General features: G+C 33.4%; 1 protein-coding gene across 5 annotated transcripts in view; it reads right to left on the bottom strand.

The window, feature by feature from the left end:
• The window catches only part of TANC2 (tetratricopeptide repeat, ankyrin repeat and coiled-coil containing 2), a 649,103-nt gene that overhangs the window by 339,923 nt on the left and 285,373 nt on the right, over nucleotides 1–23,807 (bottom strand). For all 5 annotated transcript variants that reach the window (XM_074224430.1, XM_074224434.1, XM_074224431.1 and 2 more), the window contains one exon: nucleotides 18,433–18,615. In XM_074224430.1, coding sequence (XP_074080531.1) covers nucleotides 18,433–18,615 — 183 coding nt within the window. The remainder of the gene's footprint in view (nucleotides 1–18,432; nucleotides 18,616–23,807) is intronic.

Here is a 23,807-nt window from a genome sequence, read left to right as displayed (position 1 = left end):
CTGACACTCCACTTATAAGATATTTGACTAATTAGATATAGTAACGAAGGAACTGAATTGTATCAATTTGAACATTCTCACTATAAGAAAAACCAGAAAACAAAGGAAATTAGAGTTAAATGGATAGATGGCTCACAAGAGTTTCTTGAAGGGAAAATTAAAAGAGAGAGAAAGCAAGGACCATCAAAGATAAGAGACTGGATATTAGAGGGCCTGGGTTCCAATTTCTTTCACTTATTGCCAGATATAACCTTGGACAATGATTTTAGCCTCTCTCAGTTTTCTTATATGTAAAATAAGGGAGGATGGATTCAAAGACTTCAAAGATTCCTCCTAACTCCAAATTTATGAGTGGATGGGTTAATTTTGTTTTATGTTCATAAGCACCATGAAATATTAGTTTATGGGACATGTGATTATCTTGTATTCAAATGCCCATGATAAACATTTGCAAAAAAAGCCTTCAAAAAAACAAAACAAAAATACAACTTATACAGCAAAATCTATTATAGAGAATGAAAAAAATTCTAAGACTATCTTGCAATATATTTTCAAAAAAAATCTCATTTTAAAAAGAAATGCAGTCCATAAAGCAAAATCTGTTATAGAGAATGAAAGAAATTTAAGATTCTCCAGATTAAATATTCAAGTAAATTAATACATAGCAACATCAATGCAAAGGTAGGCAGGGATAAGCAAGATATATCCTGGAAAATCCAATTCAGGAGCAAGGAATGATAAAGACCAAAGGTTTGTAAACTATACATATTAGAGTCTAAGTTCTCTGATATGCAGAATGAATAGAGTGATATGCCAATCAATCACTGAACACATGTTAACTACCTAACATATTTCAGTCACTGGACTAGATGCTTCAAATACAAAGACAAAAATACTGTTACTGATGTCAGGGACACAATATGTAAATAAATACGCACACACACATATGACATATATATATATACATATGCACACACACATATATACATAAACAAATGGAAGATAATCTTACACAGAAAGCTCTAGAAATAGGAAGGGGGAATCAGGAAAATGACTCCTACTAGAAATGTGAGTCCTAAAGAAAGCTATAGAAGTTAAGAAGCAAAAGTGAGGAGGGAAAGCATTCCAGGTACCATGATCCTGATAATAAGACCTTCAACATCTCATACCTGAGCTCTTGTGATAGCTTCCTAATTGGTTTCTCTGTCTTAAGTATTTCTCCATTCTATCTCTCCATCTTTAATACAACTGCCAAAATGATTTTTTCTTAAAAGTATAGGTCTGACCATGTCATAGCATTACTCAGTAAGTTCCAGTGTTTCCTTTTTAACCCAAGGATGAAATATAAAATCATCTTCTAATAGCCTGGCTCCTTCCTATGTTTCCAGTTGTTTTTCCCTGTGCATGACCTGCAGTTGAGCTGCACTGGACCTGACATGGCATTCCTGTCTGTGTGCCTTTGCACTGGGTTTCCCACATACCTGGAATGCCCTGAAGGGTAAGAACCAATTAAGATTATATAATCTAAGTCTATAATAACTATAGATTCATATCAACATGGATTTGTGATTTTTACTAGATTCGCTCAGCAATATATAAATAGAACCTAAAGCAGTGAATGCTGGGGGTAATCCATTTGGGGCTTAGAAAGTCAAGATTTGTGATAGTGCAAAAGACTTGAGAGAAGAGTATGGAGCTTGACTGGTTCACCAAGGGGTAAAGAATGAAAGATACTGCAGGGGTGATGATGGGAGAAAAAAACAGGGTAGGAATTGCAAGACCAAAGGAAAGACAAAATGACTGCGGAATCGAAATAGGTAATGACAAGTCAATCAGATTTTTGTTTTGTGGTTGATGGTCTTCCTGTTTACATTGCAGTAGTTACCAGTATATATTGCTTTTCTAGATCTGCTTCATTTTGAAAAGATTCATGTAAATTTTCTATGCTTCAATGTATTTATAATGTTCTTATAGCACAGTAATATTCCATTACATTCACATGCCACAAATTATATAGCCATTCCTCAATAGACAAGCACATAATTTGTTTCTAGTTCCCTGCTACCACAAAAAAAAGTAATGCAATGAAGATTTTGGGGCGTAGGGAGTCTGCTGTTTTCTCCAATGAATATCTGACCAAACAGTTATGGACATTTTACTCCTTTATTTGAATAACTGCAAATTGCTTTTCAAAATGGTGGGGGTTTTTTTTTTTAGGTTTTTTGCAAGGCAAACGGGGTTAAGTGGCTTGCCCAAGGCCACACAGTTAGGTAATTATTAAGTGTCTGAGACCGGATTTGAACCCAGGTACTCCTGACTCAAAGGCCAGTGCTTTATCCACTACGCCACCTAGCCACCCCTAAAATGGTGGTTTTAATTCATAGCTTCAACAATGCATTAGTGTGCTTGTCTCTCATAGTCCCAAACAACATTCACATTTTCATCTTTTTTTTTATCATTGCTAATTTGCTGGTTGTGAGATATTTTAGGATTGTTTTGTGTTTCTTTAATTATTAATTAAAGTATTCTTTCACAAAGCAACACTTTATGTGAAAATCATTTTCAGATTCACTTTGATCAATTTTCTAGTGGAATATGACTTTTGATCTTGTACTAAAATGCAGATATGCTAAATATAATACCATGATAATAAACAGAATTATTACATGAAAGTTTATTATAGATGATACTGATGATAAAAATATTTTCACTGCACAGTATTGTGCAGTAAAGTTAACATAGTTGTGTGATATGTTGGTCTTTCTCCATCTACTGTATCTAGCCTTTATCTCTGATTGTTAACTGAACAACTTTTTTCCAGATCAAAGTTTTAAATTGTAAGAAATAAAACATATGGCTTTATAAAGGAAATAAATTATGTTGAAATATAGTTAAAATGAGAGAGCTAGGTGACTTAGTAGATAGACTGCTGGGCCTGGAGTGAGGAAGTCTCATTTTCATGAGTTCAAATCTGGTCACTTAATTGCCTCAGTTCTTTAGCTGTAAGATAAGCTAGAGAAGGAAATGGCAAACCACTCCAGTGCCTTTGCCAAGAAAAATGCTAAATAGGACTCATGAAGAGTAGGACACAAATGAAAGTGACTGAACAACAAGAAAAATAGCTATAGTTTTTGTTAAGTTCAGAGATCTTAAGTGATTTTCCCCAAAGCTAAAGGAAAATATTTCTCTGAATGTTAGCCATACCAGTACTTATTATTAAACCCTACGCATTCTAAAAAGATCAAGAGGCGAAAGCTCATGAGAATCTTTTTTTTAAAAAAGCTTCCAAGAAAACATATCTGTACAAAATTTCTAGAAAAGATGTCATTAAGAACTAAGCAATGGCACAACTTAATTCTGTGGTAAGTAGAAATCCTGCTTTGATAATGCACATGGGAAAAAAGTCATTTCACCTCCCTGTTGTTCAGACACTCAGTCAAGACTGACTCTTTGCCACTCTATAAGGGGTTTTCCTGACAAAGACATAACAGTGTTTTGCCATTTCTTTCTCCAGTGAATTAGGCAAGCAGAAATTGAATGACACAGCTAAGGAGTGTCTGATATTAGATCTGAACTCAAACTCAGTTCTTTCTGATTCCAGGTCCAGCCCTCTTCCACTGAACTGTCCAACTGCCTTTAACCTCTAAGGCCCTCATTTTTCTTTTCCTTTTTTTTTGTCCGTTCTTCTTTTTTCCCCTTTAGAAAGATTTTATTTATTTTGAATTTTACAATTTTTCCCCTAATCTTGCTTCCCTCTCCCCACTCCCCACAGAAGGCAGTCCGTTAGGCTTTACATTGTTTCCATGGTATACATTGTTCTAAGTTGAATGGGATGAGAGAGAAATCATATCCTTAAGGAAGAAAAATAAAGTATAAGAGATAGCAAAATTACATAATAAGATAATGGTTTTTCCCCCCTAAGCTGAAGGTCTTTGGTCTTTGGTCAAACTCCACAATTCTTTCTCTGGATACAGATGATATTCTTCATTGCAGATAGCCTAAAGTTGTCCCTAATTGTTGCACTGATGGAATGAGCAGGTTCATTAAGATTGATCATCGCCCCCATGTTGCTGTTAGGGTGTACAATGTTTTTCTGGTTCTGCTTATCTTGCCCAGCATCAATTCATGCCAATCCTTCCAGGCTTCCCTGAATTCTCATCCTGGTTTCTAATAGAACAGTAGTGTTCCATGACATACATATACCATAGTTTGTTAAGTCATTCCCTAATTGAAGGACATTTACTCAATTTCCAATTCTTTGCCACCACAAACAAGGCTGCTATGAATATTTTTGTACAAGTGATGTTTTTACCCTTTTTCATAATCTCTTCAGGGTATAGACGCAGTAGTGGTATTGCCAGACCAAAGGGTATACACATTTTTGTTGCCCTTTGGGCATAATTCCAAATTGCTGAGCAACTTTTTTAATGAAGCAATTGAGAGATGTTTGGACAGTGACTCTTTTTGCCTCTTATATTTAATGATAGCACTATTAGCCTCCCCTAGGCTTTGAAATTTTAAAAATATTGAAGTATTTAGATCCATTTTTTCAATACAAGAAAAAAATTCAAATGATGAAATGCTTTAGTCAACTGTTTCATGGCAAGCCTTTTTGGTTCAATCTCAGTTCTGAACATTTCCATTCTTCTTCTGTAATCTTTGCAGCTAGCAGTTCAATCAAATCCTCATTTAACTTCTTCTCCATGAGACTTGTTTAACTGCACTGCAATTCTGGTGCTAATTTTACAATCTTGATACTTCTTCAAACTTTTCATCTTGGTCAAATCCCCTGAAACCAACTGTGAGCACACTTTTTTTTTCAAAACCTCTTCATACATGCTTCTGTTATATCTTTTTTTTTTGCCTTAGCAATATTCCGGATTGCATGATAAATATTATAGGCCTTCCAGAAATCTCTCCATGTTAAGTCTTTATCCACATCAAAAGCAGCAGAGGCCTGAACAACTGTAAGTCCTTCCTGATAAAAAGTTTTTAATGATAACATGATTTTTTGGGGGTAATACATTGCTTTTACACTTTCATTAAAATGATCCAGATGGAGAGGGTGACCTCTGACTGACATAATCCAAAATAAATAGAAACTTGAAAAGAACTCCATTATCATTATAAAATTTCCCAAATGAAGCAGTGCATAAACCATCTTCAAAGAAGATAAGGGTTATCCATGCCTTAAGGTTAGAGGAAGAATGTGCAGGTAGTGTGGCCTCACAGATTCCTTTCAATGTTCTGGAATTTTCTCAGTGGTACACAAAAACAGGTTTTAACTTTCAAGTCCCAGAAGCATTCCTTTCAAGAAGAGTAATATTTTTTTTTCCAAGCTTTATGCCCTGACATAGTTTTTTCCTCCATTGAAATATAGGTTCAAGATGGCTAAAAGAGGCTAATTTCTTCTGGATTACAGATTTACTCAACCAGATCTTTATGCATTTTTTTTTTGCAGGAACACTGGGAGCTTCTTTGCTGCTTCAGTGTCTGGACTAGCAGCCTCTCCTGACACTTGCAAATTATGAAATCCTACATGATTTTTAAATCACTGCATTCATTAAACACCTGTATTCCTTTAGTACTTTACCTTTAAATCTTCAGAGAGATTTCGAGTCTTGACTTGAATTGCCATTAAACTTAAAAAGAATATTCTTCAGAGTTCAGCCTTCCATTTACATAGTTAATAGTCTTTCCATCCCTAGAAAAGTACCTTCTCTTTGTATCAGATTAGTAGATTTCATGCAAGCACTGCCTTCTGCATGCTCCTTTATACCAGCAGCATCCTTCACAATGGTCTTCATATAGTCAGTACCACAAGACTAAGTTCATGTGATATCAATGACAATTTTTGTCCTTCATATTTTCTGATTGTTTTATTTTTATTCTAAATCTATTACACTTATGAACTGCTTCATTTTTCTCTCAAGAGTATGTTTGCCACCAGTCATGATGAAAATACAAAGATCATTACTGAACATAGGGAGAAGCACTGTATCACTCACTGTCTGCAGATACAAGGGAATTGTCTTGGGCTTCTCAGCTTTCTTTCAGTGTTTATACTGCCTGAATCATACCATCTCTTATTATATAGAACGTTTTGCAAAAAAATTTTTCCTAATATTTTTTGGACTATAGACTGCTTTCAGAACCCTATGCTTAAAGTTCAATTTGTGTAATGAGAATTTATATAAAGCAAGAACTTTCTATAAATTAGTAAGTAGTCTATATATCATGAATACCAAATCCTTATCAGAGATATTCAAGGGGAAAAAAGTTTCCCTAGTCAACTAGCTTCATCATTCTAGATGCATTCATTTTTATTTAAGCAGTTTTTCCAATTTCATGTAATCAAAATTATCTGTTTCATTTTTTGTAATTGCTTCTGTCTTCCTGGTTAAGAATTCATCTCATTCACTTATGATTTTAATATTCTGATCATGTACATTTTGAATTTATTATGAAATATGGTATAAGATATTGGCACTTGCCTAATTCCTGCTAGGCTGCTTTCAAATTTTCAGTAGTTATTATCAAATAATTTATGGTTTGGGGTCGAATTCAATTATTTGTTATTCTCCCTTGCCTACTCTGTTTTAATGAACTTCTTTTTCATTTTTAATGAAAGCAAATGTTTTTAATAATCACAGCTAACCAAACAAGAGCTAGAAAGTATCACATGAAGCAAAATGGATAATTTTGATTACATTAAATTTAAAAGGTTTTTTTTAACAAACACAAAGCCAATGTAGTCAAGTTTAGGAGGAGAACAGAAAACTAGAGGAACAATTTTATGGCAAATTTCTCTGACAATCTTTTTGCTTCCCAAATATACAGAGAACTGAGTCAAATTTATAAAAATATAATTCTCCAATTAATAAATGGTCAAAAGATATGATAGGCAGTTTTCAGATGAAGAAATCAGAGCTATCTATATAGTAATATGAAAAAAAATGTCCAAAATCACTAATGATTAAAGAAACGCAAATGACAATATATCTGGGGTACCATCTCATACCCATTGGACTATCAAATGTGATAGAAAAGGAAAATGAAAAATGTTGAAGGGGATGTGGAAAAATTGGAACTAATATACTATTGCTAGAGTTGTGAACAAATCCAATAATTCTGGTGAATAATTTGAAACTATAACCAAAGGGCTATACAACTGTGCATATCATTTTGATCTTTGACCAAGTAATAACACTATTAGGTCTGTATTCCAAAGAAATCAAGAAAAAGGAAAAGAAAAAAGAATTATTTGCACAAAAATATTTATAGCAGTTCTTTTAGTAATGGCAAAGAATTGAAAATTGAGTAGATGCTCATCAATTGGAGACTACGATTGAACACAATATGACTGTGATGGAACAATATTGGGCTAAAAGAAATGATGAGCAGGATAAGATAGTTTCAGAAAAAGAACTAGGAAGACTTCCATGAAGTGCAAAACGAAGTGAGTAGAACCAGGAAAATCCTGTACAAAGTAACAGCAATACTGTCTGATGATCAACTTGAATGGTAAGCTACTCTAATGAAGACAAAGATCTATGACAAATCCAAAGGATCTATGATGGAAAATGCTACCTCCAGAGAGAAAACTGATGAACTCTGAATGAAGACTGAAGCACATTTTTTACTTCATTTCTTTTTCATCTTTTGTCCATAAACTTTTGAAACATAAACTAGTATTAAATTGCTCTGTATAACTTTACATGTATGATCAATATTGATGAAGGAAAAATATTAAGGGGAAATATTATCTGTACTCCTTGGCATATCCTGTGGGTCTCTAATTTCCTTCCCAAAGTTACCCTGCACCTCAGACTTTCCTGAGATTAATTCCACTGAGTTAATAAGAACTACCACAACCCTTTCCCTCCCCCACCTTCCCCCTTACCCTTCCTCCATGTACCATATGCTCTGTCAAGGTGTATGCCTGACTTCAGTTACTGAGCTTCCTGAAAACCATGATTTTTTTTAAAAAACCTATATACTACATTTCAAGAAATCATAATTGAAAAATGCCCAAATCTTGTAGAATCATAGGGCAAAATAAAGCTACAAAGCACCCATCAAGTACCTCAAGAAAAGTTATCCCAAAGAGAAAAGTTCCAGGGAGCTCACAGCTAAAATACAGAACTCGTGTGCTAAAGAAAATATACTTTTTAAGAGTCCATTAAAGATTTAATTCAAGTACCAAGGAATTATAATCAGGATCATCTTATACCTGGGAGATTGTACTAAGAACTGTACTGGAAGATTCTATTAAAAAATGTAGGAGATCTTGGAATACAGCATTATAAATGACAAATGATTTAAATAACAACTTATAAAGAGGAGTATAATCCCAAAGACCTTTAATGGAACAAAAGACTTTGAAACATTTTAGATAAAAAGACCAGAGCTAAGTGGGTACTTTGAAATAGAAAAACAGTTCAGAAAAATCTAGAAAATAAAATTTGTGTGTTTGTGTGTGTGTATGTACGTAAGTAATTGTAAAGATCTGTATGATGTTGTAGTGTTAGCATTATAATAAAGACAGAAGATCTCTTCAAATAGAAATGAGGGATTTAAATAAGAAAAATGAAGTCCTGGGAAATTATTGGTTCTGCTGTAACATTTTTAAGAGGGGAAAGTAAAGGGAAGATAAAAAGAAGAATATGCCAATGAAAAAAGGAAGAAAGAAGGAACTTGCTATTTCTCAAAATTGGGGTAAGAAACAAATATGGAGAAGGAGGTGGGAGAAGCTGGTATCACAGAAATCTCACCCTCCCAAGTGTAGAAATATATCACATAAATCGGGGAGAAAGAAGTGACTAATACAAAAAAGATGCTTAAAAGGGAAAAGGATTAAACCAGGGAGGGCACTGTCATAACAAAAACAAAACTTCCCCAACCTAAAGAGAGAACTCAAAGGTGGGTAAGGAAGTCAAACAAACAGCTAGTATCTAAGAGGGATGCCTTACATTGCTTCTTAGACAATTTGGGAATGACTGAACAAATTGTGGCATGTAAACACAAAAGAATATTATAACATTATAACAAAAGATGAAAGGGATTACATCAAGTATTTCTGGGTAGGTTGAACTGATGCAGAATGAAGTGTGATGGACCAAGAGAACAATTTATATAAGGACAATACTATAATAGAGATACTCTAAAAAGTTTAAGAACACTGATAAAAGCAATGACCAAGACTATCTTTGGAGAACTTATGATGAGACATGCTATCAACCTGATAGAGAATCAATGGACACAAAGTCCAGAGATACATATCTTTGGTCATGGCCACTCTGTGAATTTAATTTGTTTAAGCACATGACTATGTTTATTTATTATGAGGTGTTTTCTTGTCTCCTTATTAATTGGAAAGGGAATCATTAAGAAGTTAATAAAAAAATGAAACAAAATACCATTGTAATACTTTTTAAATCACAGAAAAGAGGAAGAAATTCTGAAAAAATGAAAAGTTAAGAACTAATTCCCCCCCTCTTTATTTTCTTCTCTTTCTTCCACTCAATCATTCAAAATTCCACCCCTCAAATTCAATTTTTTTCTTTGTTCTTTTTGCAAATGGGGTTAACAGATTTGTCCAAGGTCACACAGCTAGGTAATTATTAAATGTCTGAGGCTGGATTTGAACTCAAGTACTCCTGACTCCAGGGCAGGTGCTCGATCCACTGTGCCATCTAGCTGCCCCTTAAACACTTTTTCTCCAATTTTTCTATGTCTTTTTCTGAGAAAGATAGCTTTATCATTTTTGTTCATTAATTTTCATCTTTTTCTTTTCATCTTTCATCTTTTCATCAATTCTGAATCTTTTTCATTTATTCATAGTCTGTATACTTATTCTTTCCTTTAGTTTTTTTTCAAGAAATTAAAACTGTAGAAGTATGAAATTTGAATACCTTCATCTAGAGAATTTTATGTTATTGTCTTTATAGATTATGATCTAACTTTCTCTTATGACTGTGCCTTAAAAACACAACTCAGGAGATAAAAAAATCAGGAATGAGCTATTGTGCCATGGTTGAAATTTCTGTTTCCAAACATGTTAGTCACTAAGTATTTTATTCAGTGCCTATTATATGCTAAACATTGTGTTAAATACAAAGGAAAACAAAACAAAACAAAACAACCCAGCCCCTGCTCTCAAGGAGCTCACAATCTAATGGTGGAGAGAATATGTTAACTAATATATATAGACAAGATACAAAGATAAATGGAAGATAATTAACAGAGAGAAGGCAATAACATTAAGAAACAATGTTAAAGATGGGATTTCAGGAAGACTTGAAAAAAATTCAAGGAAATTAGATTTGATGAAGAGTGAGAGAGGCATTGGGGATAGCTTGCAAAAAATAATCAGTCATTAGAAAGAGTGACCTTTTTCTAGGAACAGCAAAGAGGCCAGTGTCAGTGGATCACAAAATACTTACATAGAAGTAAAGTGTATATATTTAGATTAGAAAGGGAGAAAAGCACCAGATTAAAAAGGGTTTTAAAAAACTAAACAGGGGTTTTTAAATTTGATCCTAGAGACAATAGAGAACCCTTAGAATTTATTGAATAGGGGTGGGGGGTGGTAACATGATCAGACCCGATCTAAAAAATCAATTTGACACCTGAATAGCAGATAAACTGGAATGAAGAGACACCTGAGATAGGGAGACTAAGTAAATGACTGCTGAAATCTCAAGAGAGAGGTGATGAGGGTCTTAACCAGACTGGTGGCAGTGTCAAGGGAGAAAAGAAGACATATACAAGAGTATTACAAAGCACTTGAAAATTGATTATATATGGGGAGAGGAAAAGGGTAAGAGAGTCAGGAATCAAGGATAACATTTAGGTAATGATCCCAGGTTATTGGGAGAATGACAGTACTCTTAACAGTAATAGGGAAGTTAAACAGAGAGCAGATTTTGGTGAAAAGATGAGTATCTTCACCATGATCATTTTCCTATTTGTCATGTAAATCTCACCTCCTCAGGTCCCATGTTCCTTCATCCTTCAGGGTGCTTCCCTGACTCTAAAATCTACCAACTTCACTTATCTTGAGACAATATGACATCCTCAGAGGTAAAATACTAAGACATTAACATTTTTGGCAACCTCCCATTCTGCAATTCAATCCCACAAAATACATTGATTCATTTGGGAGCTGGGGTTTGAACCAGTTGTGGAATTTAGTCAAAGGTGTTTTAAACTTGTCAAACTACTTTTCCCACTCTCATATATTTATCTCTTATACTTTTATTTAAAAATTTACTAATGGTTTCTCAAGTGTGTTCTTGTTTTAATGCAATAGGTACTTTTCTCTTTTTAGAATTTTTTTCTTTTAATAATCTCTAGATATGAGACAATTTATTATGTATTTTTTCTTGGTATTTGCATTTATTTACCTTTTCCTTGTATTTCTTTTTTTTGGGGGGGGTATATTTACCAGATGAATAATCTTTCCATGTTTGCTATGCTACCTATCCGCCACCACTCCATGGATACTTCAAACACCTCATTTTTATTGAAATTACATATTTTCCCCCACTGATCATTGGTTATGATTTGAAGCCAATCCAATAATCATTTGAGGTGGTATTATAACATCTTTACTTTTTTGCAATTTATTCTTCTTTCCTTCTGCAGTACCTGATAGGAATAGAATTGTCTTGTGTAAAGAGAATTCCCTTTCTTTATATTTTAATCTTTCTCCTGATTTTTTGCAGGATTTGTTGTTTGTCATTGAAATTGTCAAATTTCCCGTGTGTGTGTGTGTGTGTGTGTGTGTGTGTGTGTGTGTCTTGGAGTTGTCACTCTCCTCCAAGGTCATCTATTCAGGCATTCAACTGGTACCTTATTTTTTTTTTTAGGTCTTTTTTGCAAGGCAAATGGGGTTAAGTAGCTTGCCCAAGGCCACACAGCTAGTGTGTCTGAGACCGGATTTGAACCCAGGTACTCCTGACTCCAGGGCCGGTGCTTTATCCACTGTGCCACCTGGCCACCCTACCTTATTTTTCTATGCTCAGAATATCTAAATAGGTTTTATTTGATATTATTATGGGATTCAGGTTTTTTGCTGTATATTATTCAATGAGTCATGATCCTTTATTTGTCTCTTTGCTTATTATGTTTGGATAATGATTTCTGTGTCTATATACAGACTCTTTTAGCCTGTTTTTTCTTTTTCTTCCTCTAAACAATCATTCTCTTCAGTATATTTATAATTCCATTGCTGCTTCTTTTTTGATTCTTTGTAGCAACTTAACCATCATAGATTCAAGTACTTTTTGTAGTTCTAATTATTTCTGCTCTGCAGGTCATAGATTTTGATATTTGTTTTCTTTTCAAATGTTCTTTTATGTTTTCATTTTTCTTCTGGACCATTCTGGAACATTGTTTTCACTGTTCCAAGTATTCGTGATATTCCAATGAATTTTTTCATCAGGTAATGGTTCAATTTTCTTTATTTTTCAATATTTATTTAGAGAGGTTTGGAAATTCTAGAATGCTTTCTACTCATTATCTATTCTATTGATTTATCGCTTGTGCCCTGAATTTCTAATTGAATTTTCTTCTCCTTAAAGTCATTGTTAATTTTGGAGTTTTCATTTATAGTTCACTGTTACTCATTTTCTGACTCCTTCCCTTTGACAGAGGGATTATTTCCAGGGTAGACCACTATGCTATCTACATGAATTTCCATTATTAAGAATTTACTTTACATAGCTATGAGTATCTGCTTCCAAAGCAGCACGTAGGTAAATGGAACTAGACTCAGCTAGACTGTATACATCTTTCTTCCAGCCATGTTTACCTACATATAATGATCCTATGCCCTAGTTAAATTCATTTTTTTGGTTCTTTGATTGGGTCAAATCAGGAACTATCACTTTTAATGGGATAAAAGTAAGAGTGGTAAGTATTTTTTGCAAAGATATTATGGCCCTTAAATTTCTTTACTTGGGGAGGTATCTGTAGGCATCAAGGAATCTAAATTCTTCCCTCTTCTACCTCCCCTTTTCTTCATACAGTTGGGCAAAAAACGATATATACTTTGTTGCAACAGGGCAATATGATACAGGAGTAGGATTCACTGATTCTTTACAATAGGAAGGAAATCAGCAATTGGGCTGAAGGGAATGGTTACTTGGTGAAGGGGTACTGAATGAACATGTTTCAAATTAACATTCTCTACTGTTCATTCATAACTAATAAGCATCTTATTTTCTTATACTTATATTCAGCTGTATATAATTATTCTCCCAGTTAACAGGGACTGGAGAAAAATATCTAGTCATTCATCTATCTTGTAGATCATATGACACAGAAGTTCCTACATTTGCTACTACAAAAATCATGAAGTTCAAAGAATACCAAATAAAAATAAAAAAATTCAACAAGGAAGAAGGTGATTTCTTCTAAAACAGAAATGTGCAAAAAAGTTTTCTAGAAGTCAATAGTAACTAGCAAAAGAAGGCCCCCCTGCCAGCAAAACTAGAGAGAGAACATAAAGGAACATTGTGTTAAGAGACAACAAAATCATAGAGGTCTCCTGAGAAAGCTGCAAGAGTAGTATAAAAGTCCCAGAAAGGAGTCATTGGAAGCTCTAGGGAAATACAGTGGAGGTAATACTGCTACTTTCAAACCAGATAGATCATGGGCTAAAACTCTGGAGACTCTCTGAAAGTCTTCATGAAAGTATGACACTCTAAAATTCAAAAGACCCATTGGGGTTGAAACTTGGGAAGTGGAGATCAGGAAAAGGACCCAAGTAAAGACCCAGAAAGGTGTAAAAACCCTAACCAAAACACAACTAAAATAAAGGCTGGCCTCGGCAAAAAGCTCTAATTCAGAATAAAGCAAAAAAAAAAAAAAAAAAAAAAAAAAAAGAAAATAAAGAAACTACATAAATAATTATAAAAATTTCTGCAACTAAACTAAAACAAAAGCTAGCAGAAACTTAAAGGGAAAAATGAAGTTTTCGTAATCATAACAAATTCCTGGAAGAAATAAAGCAAGAACTTCAAAAGGATATTTAAAGCTTTTAAGGAAAGAATTGAAAAGTGATAACCTTATCCAACAAATGTAATTATTCAATTATACAGCAAAAACTATTTGAGCAAAATCATAATACTGTAATAAATGGAAGAAACTGTAAAATACCTGTTCTTTAAAAAACTGAATTGAAATACTGGTCAAGAAGAGAAAATTTAAAAGTAATAGTCTTGAAAAAGTGTAATCCAACCAAAAAACCTGGTCATTATATTTCAAGAAATCAATAATCAAAGGACAAAGTAACAATAGAAGGAATCCATTCCCTGGTGGAAAACCCCAAAAGAAAAGTCCTAAGAGTGCCACAACCAAATTTCAGAAATATTAAATAAAAGGAAAAAAAATGCTTTAATAATCAAGAAAGAAGCAGTTCAAGGACCAAGGAATCATTGTCAGGATCACACAAAGCCTGACAGCTTCCGAAGAAAAAAAATCAAAGGAGAATTTAGAACACAGCATTCCAAAAAGCAAAAGCTAACTAGATTCAAAACTAGAGTAATTTATCCAAAAAAGTTGAGTATAATCCTAAAAGGGGGAAATGTATCTTTAATGGATGATTGCCTCCCCTCAAAAGACATTGGTACATTTTTTTTAATGAACAGAAGAGAACAGAAGGAAGCACAGACCAACAAGAGTTTTTAAAGTATCATGTATAATTTACTATATACTTTAAAAAAAGAACAGGCAGTATGAAATAAATATTCATGATTTTAATACTCTTTTGTTTTGCTTTGTTTATGCAGTATCTTTTTGACATTAAATGTAAAAACTAAGAAAGTAGCTGGAAGAAACGAGAAGAGAAAGGGAGGAAGGGAGAAAGAAAGGAAGGGAGAAAGAAAAGAAGGAAGAATAGGAAGGAGGAAGAAAGAAAGGGAGGGAATTAAGGAGAAGGGAGGGGACTGGGTATATTAAAACTTTATGGGGCCTCAGAACAGCAAGGCAATCATACTGTCCTTTCCTAAATGATGCTCTACTCCATGCACAATACCTATTTCATTTTTTTTCTTTTAAGACTACTATGCTTTTCTCTACCACCATATTTTCTACACAATACCTATCCTAAGACTTTTAACAAAAACAAAATAAAGTTATTCATCAAGGTTTACTTCCTTCTTCATCTCCCTTTTCCTACCTGCAAAGAGACTGCCTAAACTAAAAAAGTAAAGTGCACAATATTTTAGTAAAAACAAAGTCTCTATTTTATGCAATTCAGAGTATAATTTTTAAAAGACAGATAAACAGACAATAAAGCTAAAGAGGAGTTATAATTTACAACAGAAGAAATTTGCTTAACATTTACTTGAAAATGACTATCTATATGTAAACTGCCTGGGCACAAAGAAAATGTTGATAGTTAAAAATAATTTAAATAACTTAAAAAAATTAGTGAGTACTAAAAAATTTAGTTTTTAAGGTTTTCATTAATTAGTAGTGTTAAAAGTCATAAATTAAAATTTCACAAAATTAAAAGCAGAAATTCACATTTACATAGCTTTTAAATTTGCAAATAACTTTATATCCATCTATATAGATATATAGAAATATATCCTTTACAACAAGTCTGTTAAATAGATTCTTATTTTACAGATGAAGAAACCAAGGCTAATAATATTAAATGACTTCCTCAGGGTCACACAGCAAACAAATGCCTTAGTCAGAATCTGAATTCAGGTCGTCCTGATTCTAAGTCCAGCACTTTATCCAACATTCAATTTCTCAGAGGCTTCTTTAACAACTTAGTTTTGTACTAAAAATACTATAAGTAGTTTCTGGTTTTAAGTTCCAAATCTTTTTCTTTTTTCCCTCTGTAATTAGGCAGATTATTTTTCCTAGTCTGAAGTTGGGCTGACCTAATTGCAAATAGGCCACTTCTATGGGGCAGTTTTAATATATGTAAAGTACTGGAAGAAGTAGAAAAAAGTCCCTTAGCTATAATCAGGAAAGGATTAGTCACTGTTTACATTTCACTTGTGTGTGTGTGTGTGTGTGGCTATTGGATCTGAGGTAAAGACTATTTCACTCACTTGAATGAATACAAGGGAACAATATTGTAATGAGATAAGTCACAATGAAAGAAGTGGGAAAGGGCTAACAGTTATGACAATTCTAAAACAGGGGGCAAGTATTCATATTTTCCTTTCTTTACTGACTTTAAGCAGTTAGCCAGAGCACCTGGGAGATATGGCATCTCCAAGTCTTAGAGGCACAAAAATAGATATTTGAATAAGTAAATCTAGAGAATACCATTTAAGATTTTTTCCCATACTGAAAATTCCTTTGTAAAATTCAGTCAACCAATCTATATCTCTTCACTTTCTTTTGCTTATTCATAACAGTTTAAAAAAAGACAACTGTGCACACAACTAAGTTGAGTGACACCAGTCTTTATCTCAAAAAAGAGAAGATATTCTTAAACTGCTCTAGCTGATAGAAAACAAGACACAAAATAATGGAATAATCCATGACATCATCTTTCAAAGGAGACATTTTTCTTTTATGTAGATTTCCTTGTTACTCTTGAAGTTGACATATGACAGATTGTGCATAAAAGAAAATAAAACCATTTGACAGATTACAAATATTTCAACCACTCTACAAGAACTCAGCAGTTCACATCTGCAATCTGAGACTTCAGCCGAAAGTTAATCCTTACTGCAAAAGTGATACAGCCTATTTCCTTTTTACAAAAGCCACATATAGTTGTATATGTTAAAATTTCAAAAATTCAGAATACTTCCTGAACCAAAAATAGGGGATTACAATCACCTGGAAATTGGTTTTCTCATGCTTCCTCCATCAGTGCATTTAATGATGAGGTACCATTTGACAGTGCAAGTATAACTGTGATATCAAGAAAAATAACAACACTTTTAACTCTCAGTGGAAAATATTTCATTGAACTGATATTTCTGGTCAAAGCTGAGACTTTCCTTTAAGCATCTCATATTTCCAATATAAAGAAGAATAAGATTGAGATTTTAGCAAAATGCAATTGAGACAACAATCAATTTTTATTTTATGACCTGAAAGACAACAAATAACTATAACAAAGAGGTTCTGATTCTCAGCTGTTTTGAAAACAAGATGATAAAAAGGAAACACAAATTAGACATCCATAATTTTAGAGTACCCACCACAGGTGCTCACATGGAATATTTGTGCCCAACCTGTAGGAGAGCATTCTGAGCTCATATTAATCTGATCAGTCACAGTAGGACACACTGTAATTTGGCTCAAACATAGTGATGTCACTTTGGTCTTTTTCAATAAGGAAGGACAAGAAACAACCAACCAATCAAACACAAAGTCAACCAGCACTACTACTTTGTAAAATTACAACTTAAAATCAAGATTCTCTTTCTCTTAACATCTCGTTTTGTAAATACTAAATATAAAAGTTCCATCTTAAACTCATGAAAGAATTTAGAAGTCCTATGCTTTGTTTCTGTCTTTTCTTGAAATCACTATTATAATTTAATGTTGACCATATGCTTTAATGTACAACACATTATACAAAAGGCAAAGAATAGATCATATTATTCAGGAGTTTGTTAAAAGTCAAATCTTGGTTTACTTTGAATGTTTCTTTTGAACGTGAACTCTATATCTATATTAAAATATAGTTATATTCTTAGTGAAATATAATTAAGCCACAGTAACACCAGACATTTACAAATGTGACAATCCTGTACAGTGGTCAAAACTATTTCGTTAAACAAAACATATGCTAAATTTACAGTGGGACAAGAGGATTGGTTTTATATGACTATAGTATTATACACTACATAAGTGGTCACATAAATGACCCCAGAAGTCACTTGCTATGAGAAACAGTATACCTTGAGATTAACATTGAAAACATTTTTATTTTAAAGTTTTCTAAGAATACAGAATAATCTACAACAAAAACCAGAGTACTTAAAATAGTGTTTAAAACCAGACAAGAAATAAATGAAAGACAACCTTTCAAACAAAACTTTAACTAATATACCTTTGTTGAATTCCCAATCCTACTAACTTAAAGCTAAAATCAAAATTATTTCAACTATCAAAATGTCTCAATCTGTTAATCTGACATGAACAAATTGATAAATGAGAACAAAGCTACAGTATGTTCTGGCAATATTAGGAATTTCCTGAAATACTAGAAAACCTGTCCACAACAGATGGATCATCTAGAAAACAGATAACTCAATCTGTCAAAATGAGGTTCCCTAAAGCCATTTTCTACAGCAATTATCAGTATGATGTCACAGAAGTCTGTAATTTTAGCAAGTCCAAGAGGGAAAACCTGAACACACAGAGAGAGATATCAGATACAATTTTATAATACTTGCTTAAAAAATACATTGTTGGGTTTCTATTTAAAATGCTTACCAGTTAATTTCTTCACAGGCTGGAGCCGAACACTGATAGATTGATGGGTGAGTAAGGGGGATGATGGAAGAGAGCGGGACATGCCCTCCATAATCCGAATATGCTGCATACCTTCAGTCACTGGAAGTGGTGGGATGGCATAGTCTGGTTCAAAAGTACAGTCATTTTCTGTCGAGATGCCACCTAAAACAAAAAAAAAGGAATGAAGCAAAGGGGCTAATAATATTTCCTTCTTATCTTACTAAATTTCTTCTTATCCCCTTAGGATAGCTGACGTAACTGGTTATAACTACTAATAACTGATAAATGAACCATCTTATATGGCAATCATTAAACATCTTTTTTACTTTTTAATTTAAAACATTTGCAAAATTGAAATAAATTTACTTATAAATTTATAAACATTTATAAAAATAAATACATATACTATCATAGTGCCTTATTATTCCAAATCTGTTGAAATGGATTCCATGAGTGCAGAAATTTGGGGAGTCAAGATTTTAGGAAGGACATCAACTCCTTCAAAGGTGGCAAGTATGTTTTTTATTTAGCAAAAACTATTGCTCTAGTTCATTAAGTACTATTCCTCATGTCTAAGAAAGTTAATACACATAACCTTGAGTCTATGCCAAGGACCACAAGTACAACATAGGGTAAGACAGGTGCTCAACATATTCAATGTATCAGACTAAGATATTCGAGGCCAAATATCATGGGATCTAGTCCAGCTCCCACCAGCACTATCCCAACACAAAGTTTTATTGTCATCTTGTAATTATCATTTTTAATGGGTTACAGATAGAAATGGTCCTGTTGGTAGTTATAATTCACCTATTTTTTTTTCTTAATGGTCTATGGACTATTGTACAGATAGGTGAAATAATAACGTTTTGAAGAAAAACATAAGATTTAGAATTTAGGCTAATTCCCTCTAGTCTCACTCAAAGTTTATGGGATACAGTACTAATAGCAGAAAGGACAGCAAGGATTATACATACACTCCTCATCCTGTTTTCACAAGTTTTTATTTTTTTTAGGGGTTTTTTTTTGCAAGGCAAATGGGGTTAAGTGGCTTGCCCAAGGTCACAAAGCTAGGTAATTACTAAGTGTCTGAGGCCAGATTTGAACTCAGGTACTCCTGACTCCAGGGCCGGTGCTCTATCCACTGCACCACGTAGCTGCCCCAAGTTTTTATTTTTTTAATGAGTTATCTCTACTTTAAAAGTTTTTATTCTTCCCTCAAGTATTTGGTATGAGAGAACTAAGTCAAATTTTTTTTTAAAAAACCAAGCCATTCCCCAATTGACAAATGGTCAAAGGATATGGAAAGGCAATTTACAGATGAGGGAATCAAAGCAATCCATAGTCATATGAAAAACTGCTCTAAATCACTACTCATTAGAGAAATGCAAATTAAACCACCTCTGAGATACCACCTCACACCTCTCAGACTGGCTAATATGACCAGAAAGGAAAATTATCAATGTCGGAAGGGATGTGGGAAATCTGGGACACTAATACATTGTTGGTTGGAGCTGTGAACTCATCCAACCTTTCTGGAGAACAATTTGGAATTTTGTCCAAAGGGCAATAAAAATGTGCATACCCTTTGATCCAGCAATACCATTACTGGGGCTATACCCTGAAGAGATGATGAAAAAGGGTAAAAACATCACTTGTACAAAAACATTCCTAGCAACCCTATGTGTGGTGGCAAAGAATTGGAAATTAAGTGAATGACCCTCAATTGGGGAATGGCTTAATAAACTATGACATATATATGTATGTCATGGAACACTATAGTTCTATTAGAAACCAGGGGAGATGGGAATTCAGGGAAACCTGGAAGAATTTATATGAACTGATACTAAGCAAGATGAGCAGAACTAGAACACTGTACACCATAACAACAACATGGGGGTGATGATCAACCTTAATGGGCTTGCTCATTCCATCATTGCAACAATCAGGCACAATTTTGTGATATCTGTGATGTAAAATACCATCTGTATCCAGAGGAAAAAAATTGTGGAATTTGAACAGAAACCAAAGGCTGTGACCTTTAAATTTAAAAAAAAAACTTATCTAATTATGTAATTCTCTTATATTTTACTTTTCTTCCTTAAGGATATGATTTCTCTCTCATCACATTCAACTTAGATCAATGTATGCCATGAAAACAATTTAAAAGGTAAGAGACTGCCTTCTGTGGGGGAAGGAAAGCAAGATTAGGGGAAAATTGTAAAATTCAAAATAAATAAAATCCTCCAAAATAATGTATTTGGCATGACAAGATGACATATATTAAAAATATTGTTCGTGGGTTTTTACTGATCAATATCCAAGCAATTGCTGTTAACAATGGTATGTTTCCAGTTGGGTTTATAATTAGCTAAAATCTTCTAGATATTTAGAAATCTCTATCTGTAGTATGAGAATTTTTCATTCATAAGTTCACTATAAAAGATCATAAGCTTTTGATATATAGTTTTAACCACCAAGTCATTTCTTTTTTTTTTCAGGTTTTTTTTTTACAAGGCAAATGGGGTTAAGTGGCTTGCCCAAGGCCACACAGCTGGGTAATCATTAAGTGTCTGAGACCAGATTTGAACCCAGGTACTCCTGACTCCAGGGCCGGTGCTCTATCCACTGCGCCACCTAGCCGCCCTGCCACCAAGTCATTTCTTGGTAGTTGTTCAGTTACGTGCTAAATTTTTACAGCTTGAAGCAAAATGCACACTATCTCAACGATTTCCTGTCATAATTAACAAGTATCATTAAATCTGGGATCCTCCTGTAATTTCTAGATGGCAATGTTCTAGTGCCCAGGTGCTATTATAAACCCCTTCACTTGTACAAACAAATCTCCACAGCTCAGCTATCTGTATGACATTATATTTTGTAGCATACTGTTGACTGAGCTCATGCAAATGTTATTCATAGAAGGTCTTTTAATTCTATTCTTGGAACTTAGTCACTTCATGGACTCCATTTGAGCAGGTATTCTTAACCTGGGATTCAGCAATTTGTTTTTAAAAAAATATTTTGATAACTATCATTCAACTTTAATTGGCTTCCTTTGTAATCTTATGTAATCCTAACAAAAACTTTATTCCAAGAATGAATCTAGGGGCAGCTAGTTGGCGCAGTGGATAGAGCACCGGCCCTGGAGTCAGGAGTACCTGGGTTCAAATCTGGTCTCAGACACTTAATGATTACCCAGCTGTGTGACCTTGGGCAAGCCACTTAACCTCATTGCCTTGCAAAAACCTAAAAAAATAAAAAAATTTAAAAAATAAAAGGAAAGAATGAGTCTATAAGACTTTACTAGACAGCCAAATAAGTTATGACACAGTAAAGTTTAAGAATTCTAATAAACTATTTTCAATTACACTGGATGAATCTTATGTGTACCTATTATCAGCTTTGACTATACTTATCCAATTGATATCTACTTTCTTCAAAAGTATTTCAGGGGTTTTCTGATTTGTTCCAAAAATGTCTCATACACCTTGATAGTGCAAAAGTGTTTTATCTTTACAGTTTATCTACCTTTCCTTCCTTCCTTCCTTCCTTCCTTCCTTCCTTCCTTCCTTCCTTCCTTCCTTCTCTCTCTCTTTCTTTCTCTCTTTCTTTCTTTCTTTCTTTCTTTTTTCTTTTTTTTTTTTGCAAGGCAAATGAGGGTTAAGTGGCTTGCCCAAGGCAACACAGCTAGGTAATTATTAAGTGTCTGAGGCCAAATCTGAACTCCAGTATTCCTGACTCCAGGGCCTGTGCTCTATCCATTGAGCCACCTAATCACTCCTTACAGACTACCTTTCAGTAATGTTTTGTTAATGTTGTATGAATTTTGTTGGAATATAATTCAAAGCTGTCATGGTTAACTTCAGAATTCCAACCTATATAGTAAGACTACTATTGTAGTTAATTGAGTTAATTTTTTTTCAATTTAACGTTGATTTCAGAATACTAGTGAGTCTCAAAGAGTCAAAATCTACTTTTCAATAACTTTAGCCTCAGGTTGTTCTGCCAGGAGAAAAAGATATTTACAGAAATGGTTTTTATCCACTGGTTCAAAATGTTGTCCAATTCAAGCTTAAAAATTTTAGTCTCTTTCATTAACATGCATTTAAAATTTTACATTTAAGAACAAATCACATTTTGATATTATTAGAGAATAATTCTATGTGATAAAGAAGCTGTTAAATTTCTTTTTCAGTACAGAGGCAGTTAGGTGGTGTAGTGATAGAGAGTTAAGCCTGGAGTTAGGAAGACTCAAGTTCAAATCCAATCCTAGACTGTATTAATTTAATAGCTGAGTAACCTTGAGCAAGGTATTTAATTTCTATTTGCCTAAGTTTCCTCAATGGAAATAATATTGGCATCTATCTCCCAAGGTTGTTGTGAGGATCAATTTAGATAACATTTCTTATATAAAGGCTTGCACTTCCCTTTTTCAGTGGAGTAATGATGTGTTTTATATAGTTAGTGATTAAAAAGATGGTTTAGTTTATCTATTTCTATTTGAAAACATTCTTAGTTCTACTTAGATAATAATGAGTTTAAATTTAGGAAAATATGTAACAAACTTAATCTATCTCTCTGAAAAATATCATGATATGAACTTGTTCACGACATTTTTCTGTAGTTGGCTTGTTTTAAATAATTTTTTCACGTAGACATCAAATAATCAGTATTCAGTATGGCAGTATCTCTAAAAGAAGTTAATAATTTTATTAATTAATCTTACATTTTTGTTGGTCAATGTGCAGAGTATTGCTCAGAGTGATTTTGTGGCATGCTTCAAGTAGATTGTTTTTTTGAATATTCAGGGATATTTAAAGGCTTGAATTTTTAGTATGGTGATTTTTCATCTGTGGGTTTAACCTAAGATGATATAATTCTGGTGAACTACTTATTTTTTCTAGTATTCAGTACTAAAATTTTGCAACCTACAAGTATTTGTGAAACTATTTCAATTCATTGTTTTATTATCTACATCTTGTTCTCTTCTTTTTAGATGGAGTTCAAATAGAAAGTCCTGGTATAAGGTGCTATCATTTTAAAAATATTTAATGTTATACAAAATACTGAAAATAAACAGACAAAATAACTGTTTTTTGAAGTTGAATAGAAGTATTAACTTGTAAGCTTATCTTCTATAGGTTCATTGAAAGCATCTTTATCATAAACACAGCAGATAAGATAATAGGAATGAAATGTATAGTAGGTTCTTTCCTCATATTATTTTCCTCTTTTCTTTTGGTTTTGTTTTTAAAGCTTTCCAATCCATGTAGCTTGGAAATGATAAATATTCAATAAAGCAACCCCTATTTAAAATCCTCTTAAATTTTTATATATCACTGATACATACT

Source organism: Macrotis lagotis, chromosome 2 (genome assembly GCF_037893015.1).
Source record: "Macrotis lagotis isolate mMagLag1 chromosome 2, bilby.v1.9.chrom.fasta, whole genome shotgun sequence".
Taxonomy (NCBI): domain Eukaryota; kingdom Metazoa; phylum Chordata; class Mammalia; order Peramelemorphia; family Peramelidae; genus Macrotis; species Macrotis lagotis.
Note: the sequence above shows the minus strand (reverse complement) of the source record. Positions and strands in the feature narration are given on the sequence as shown.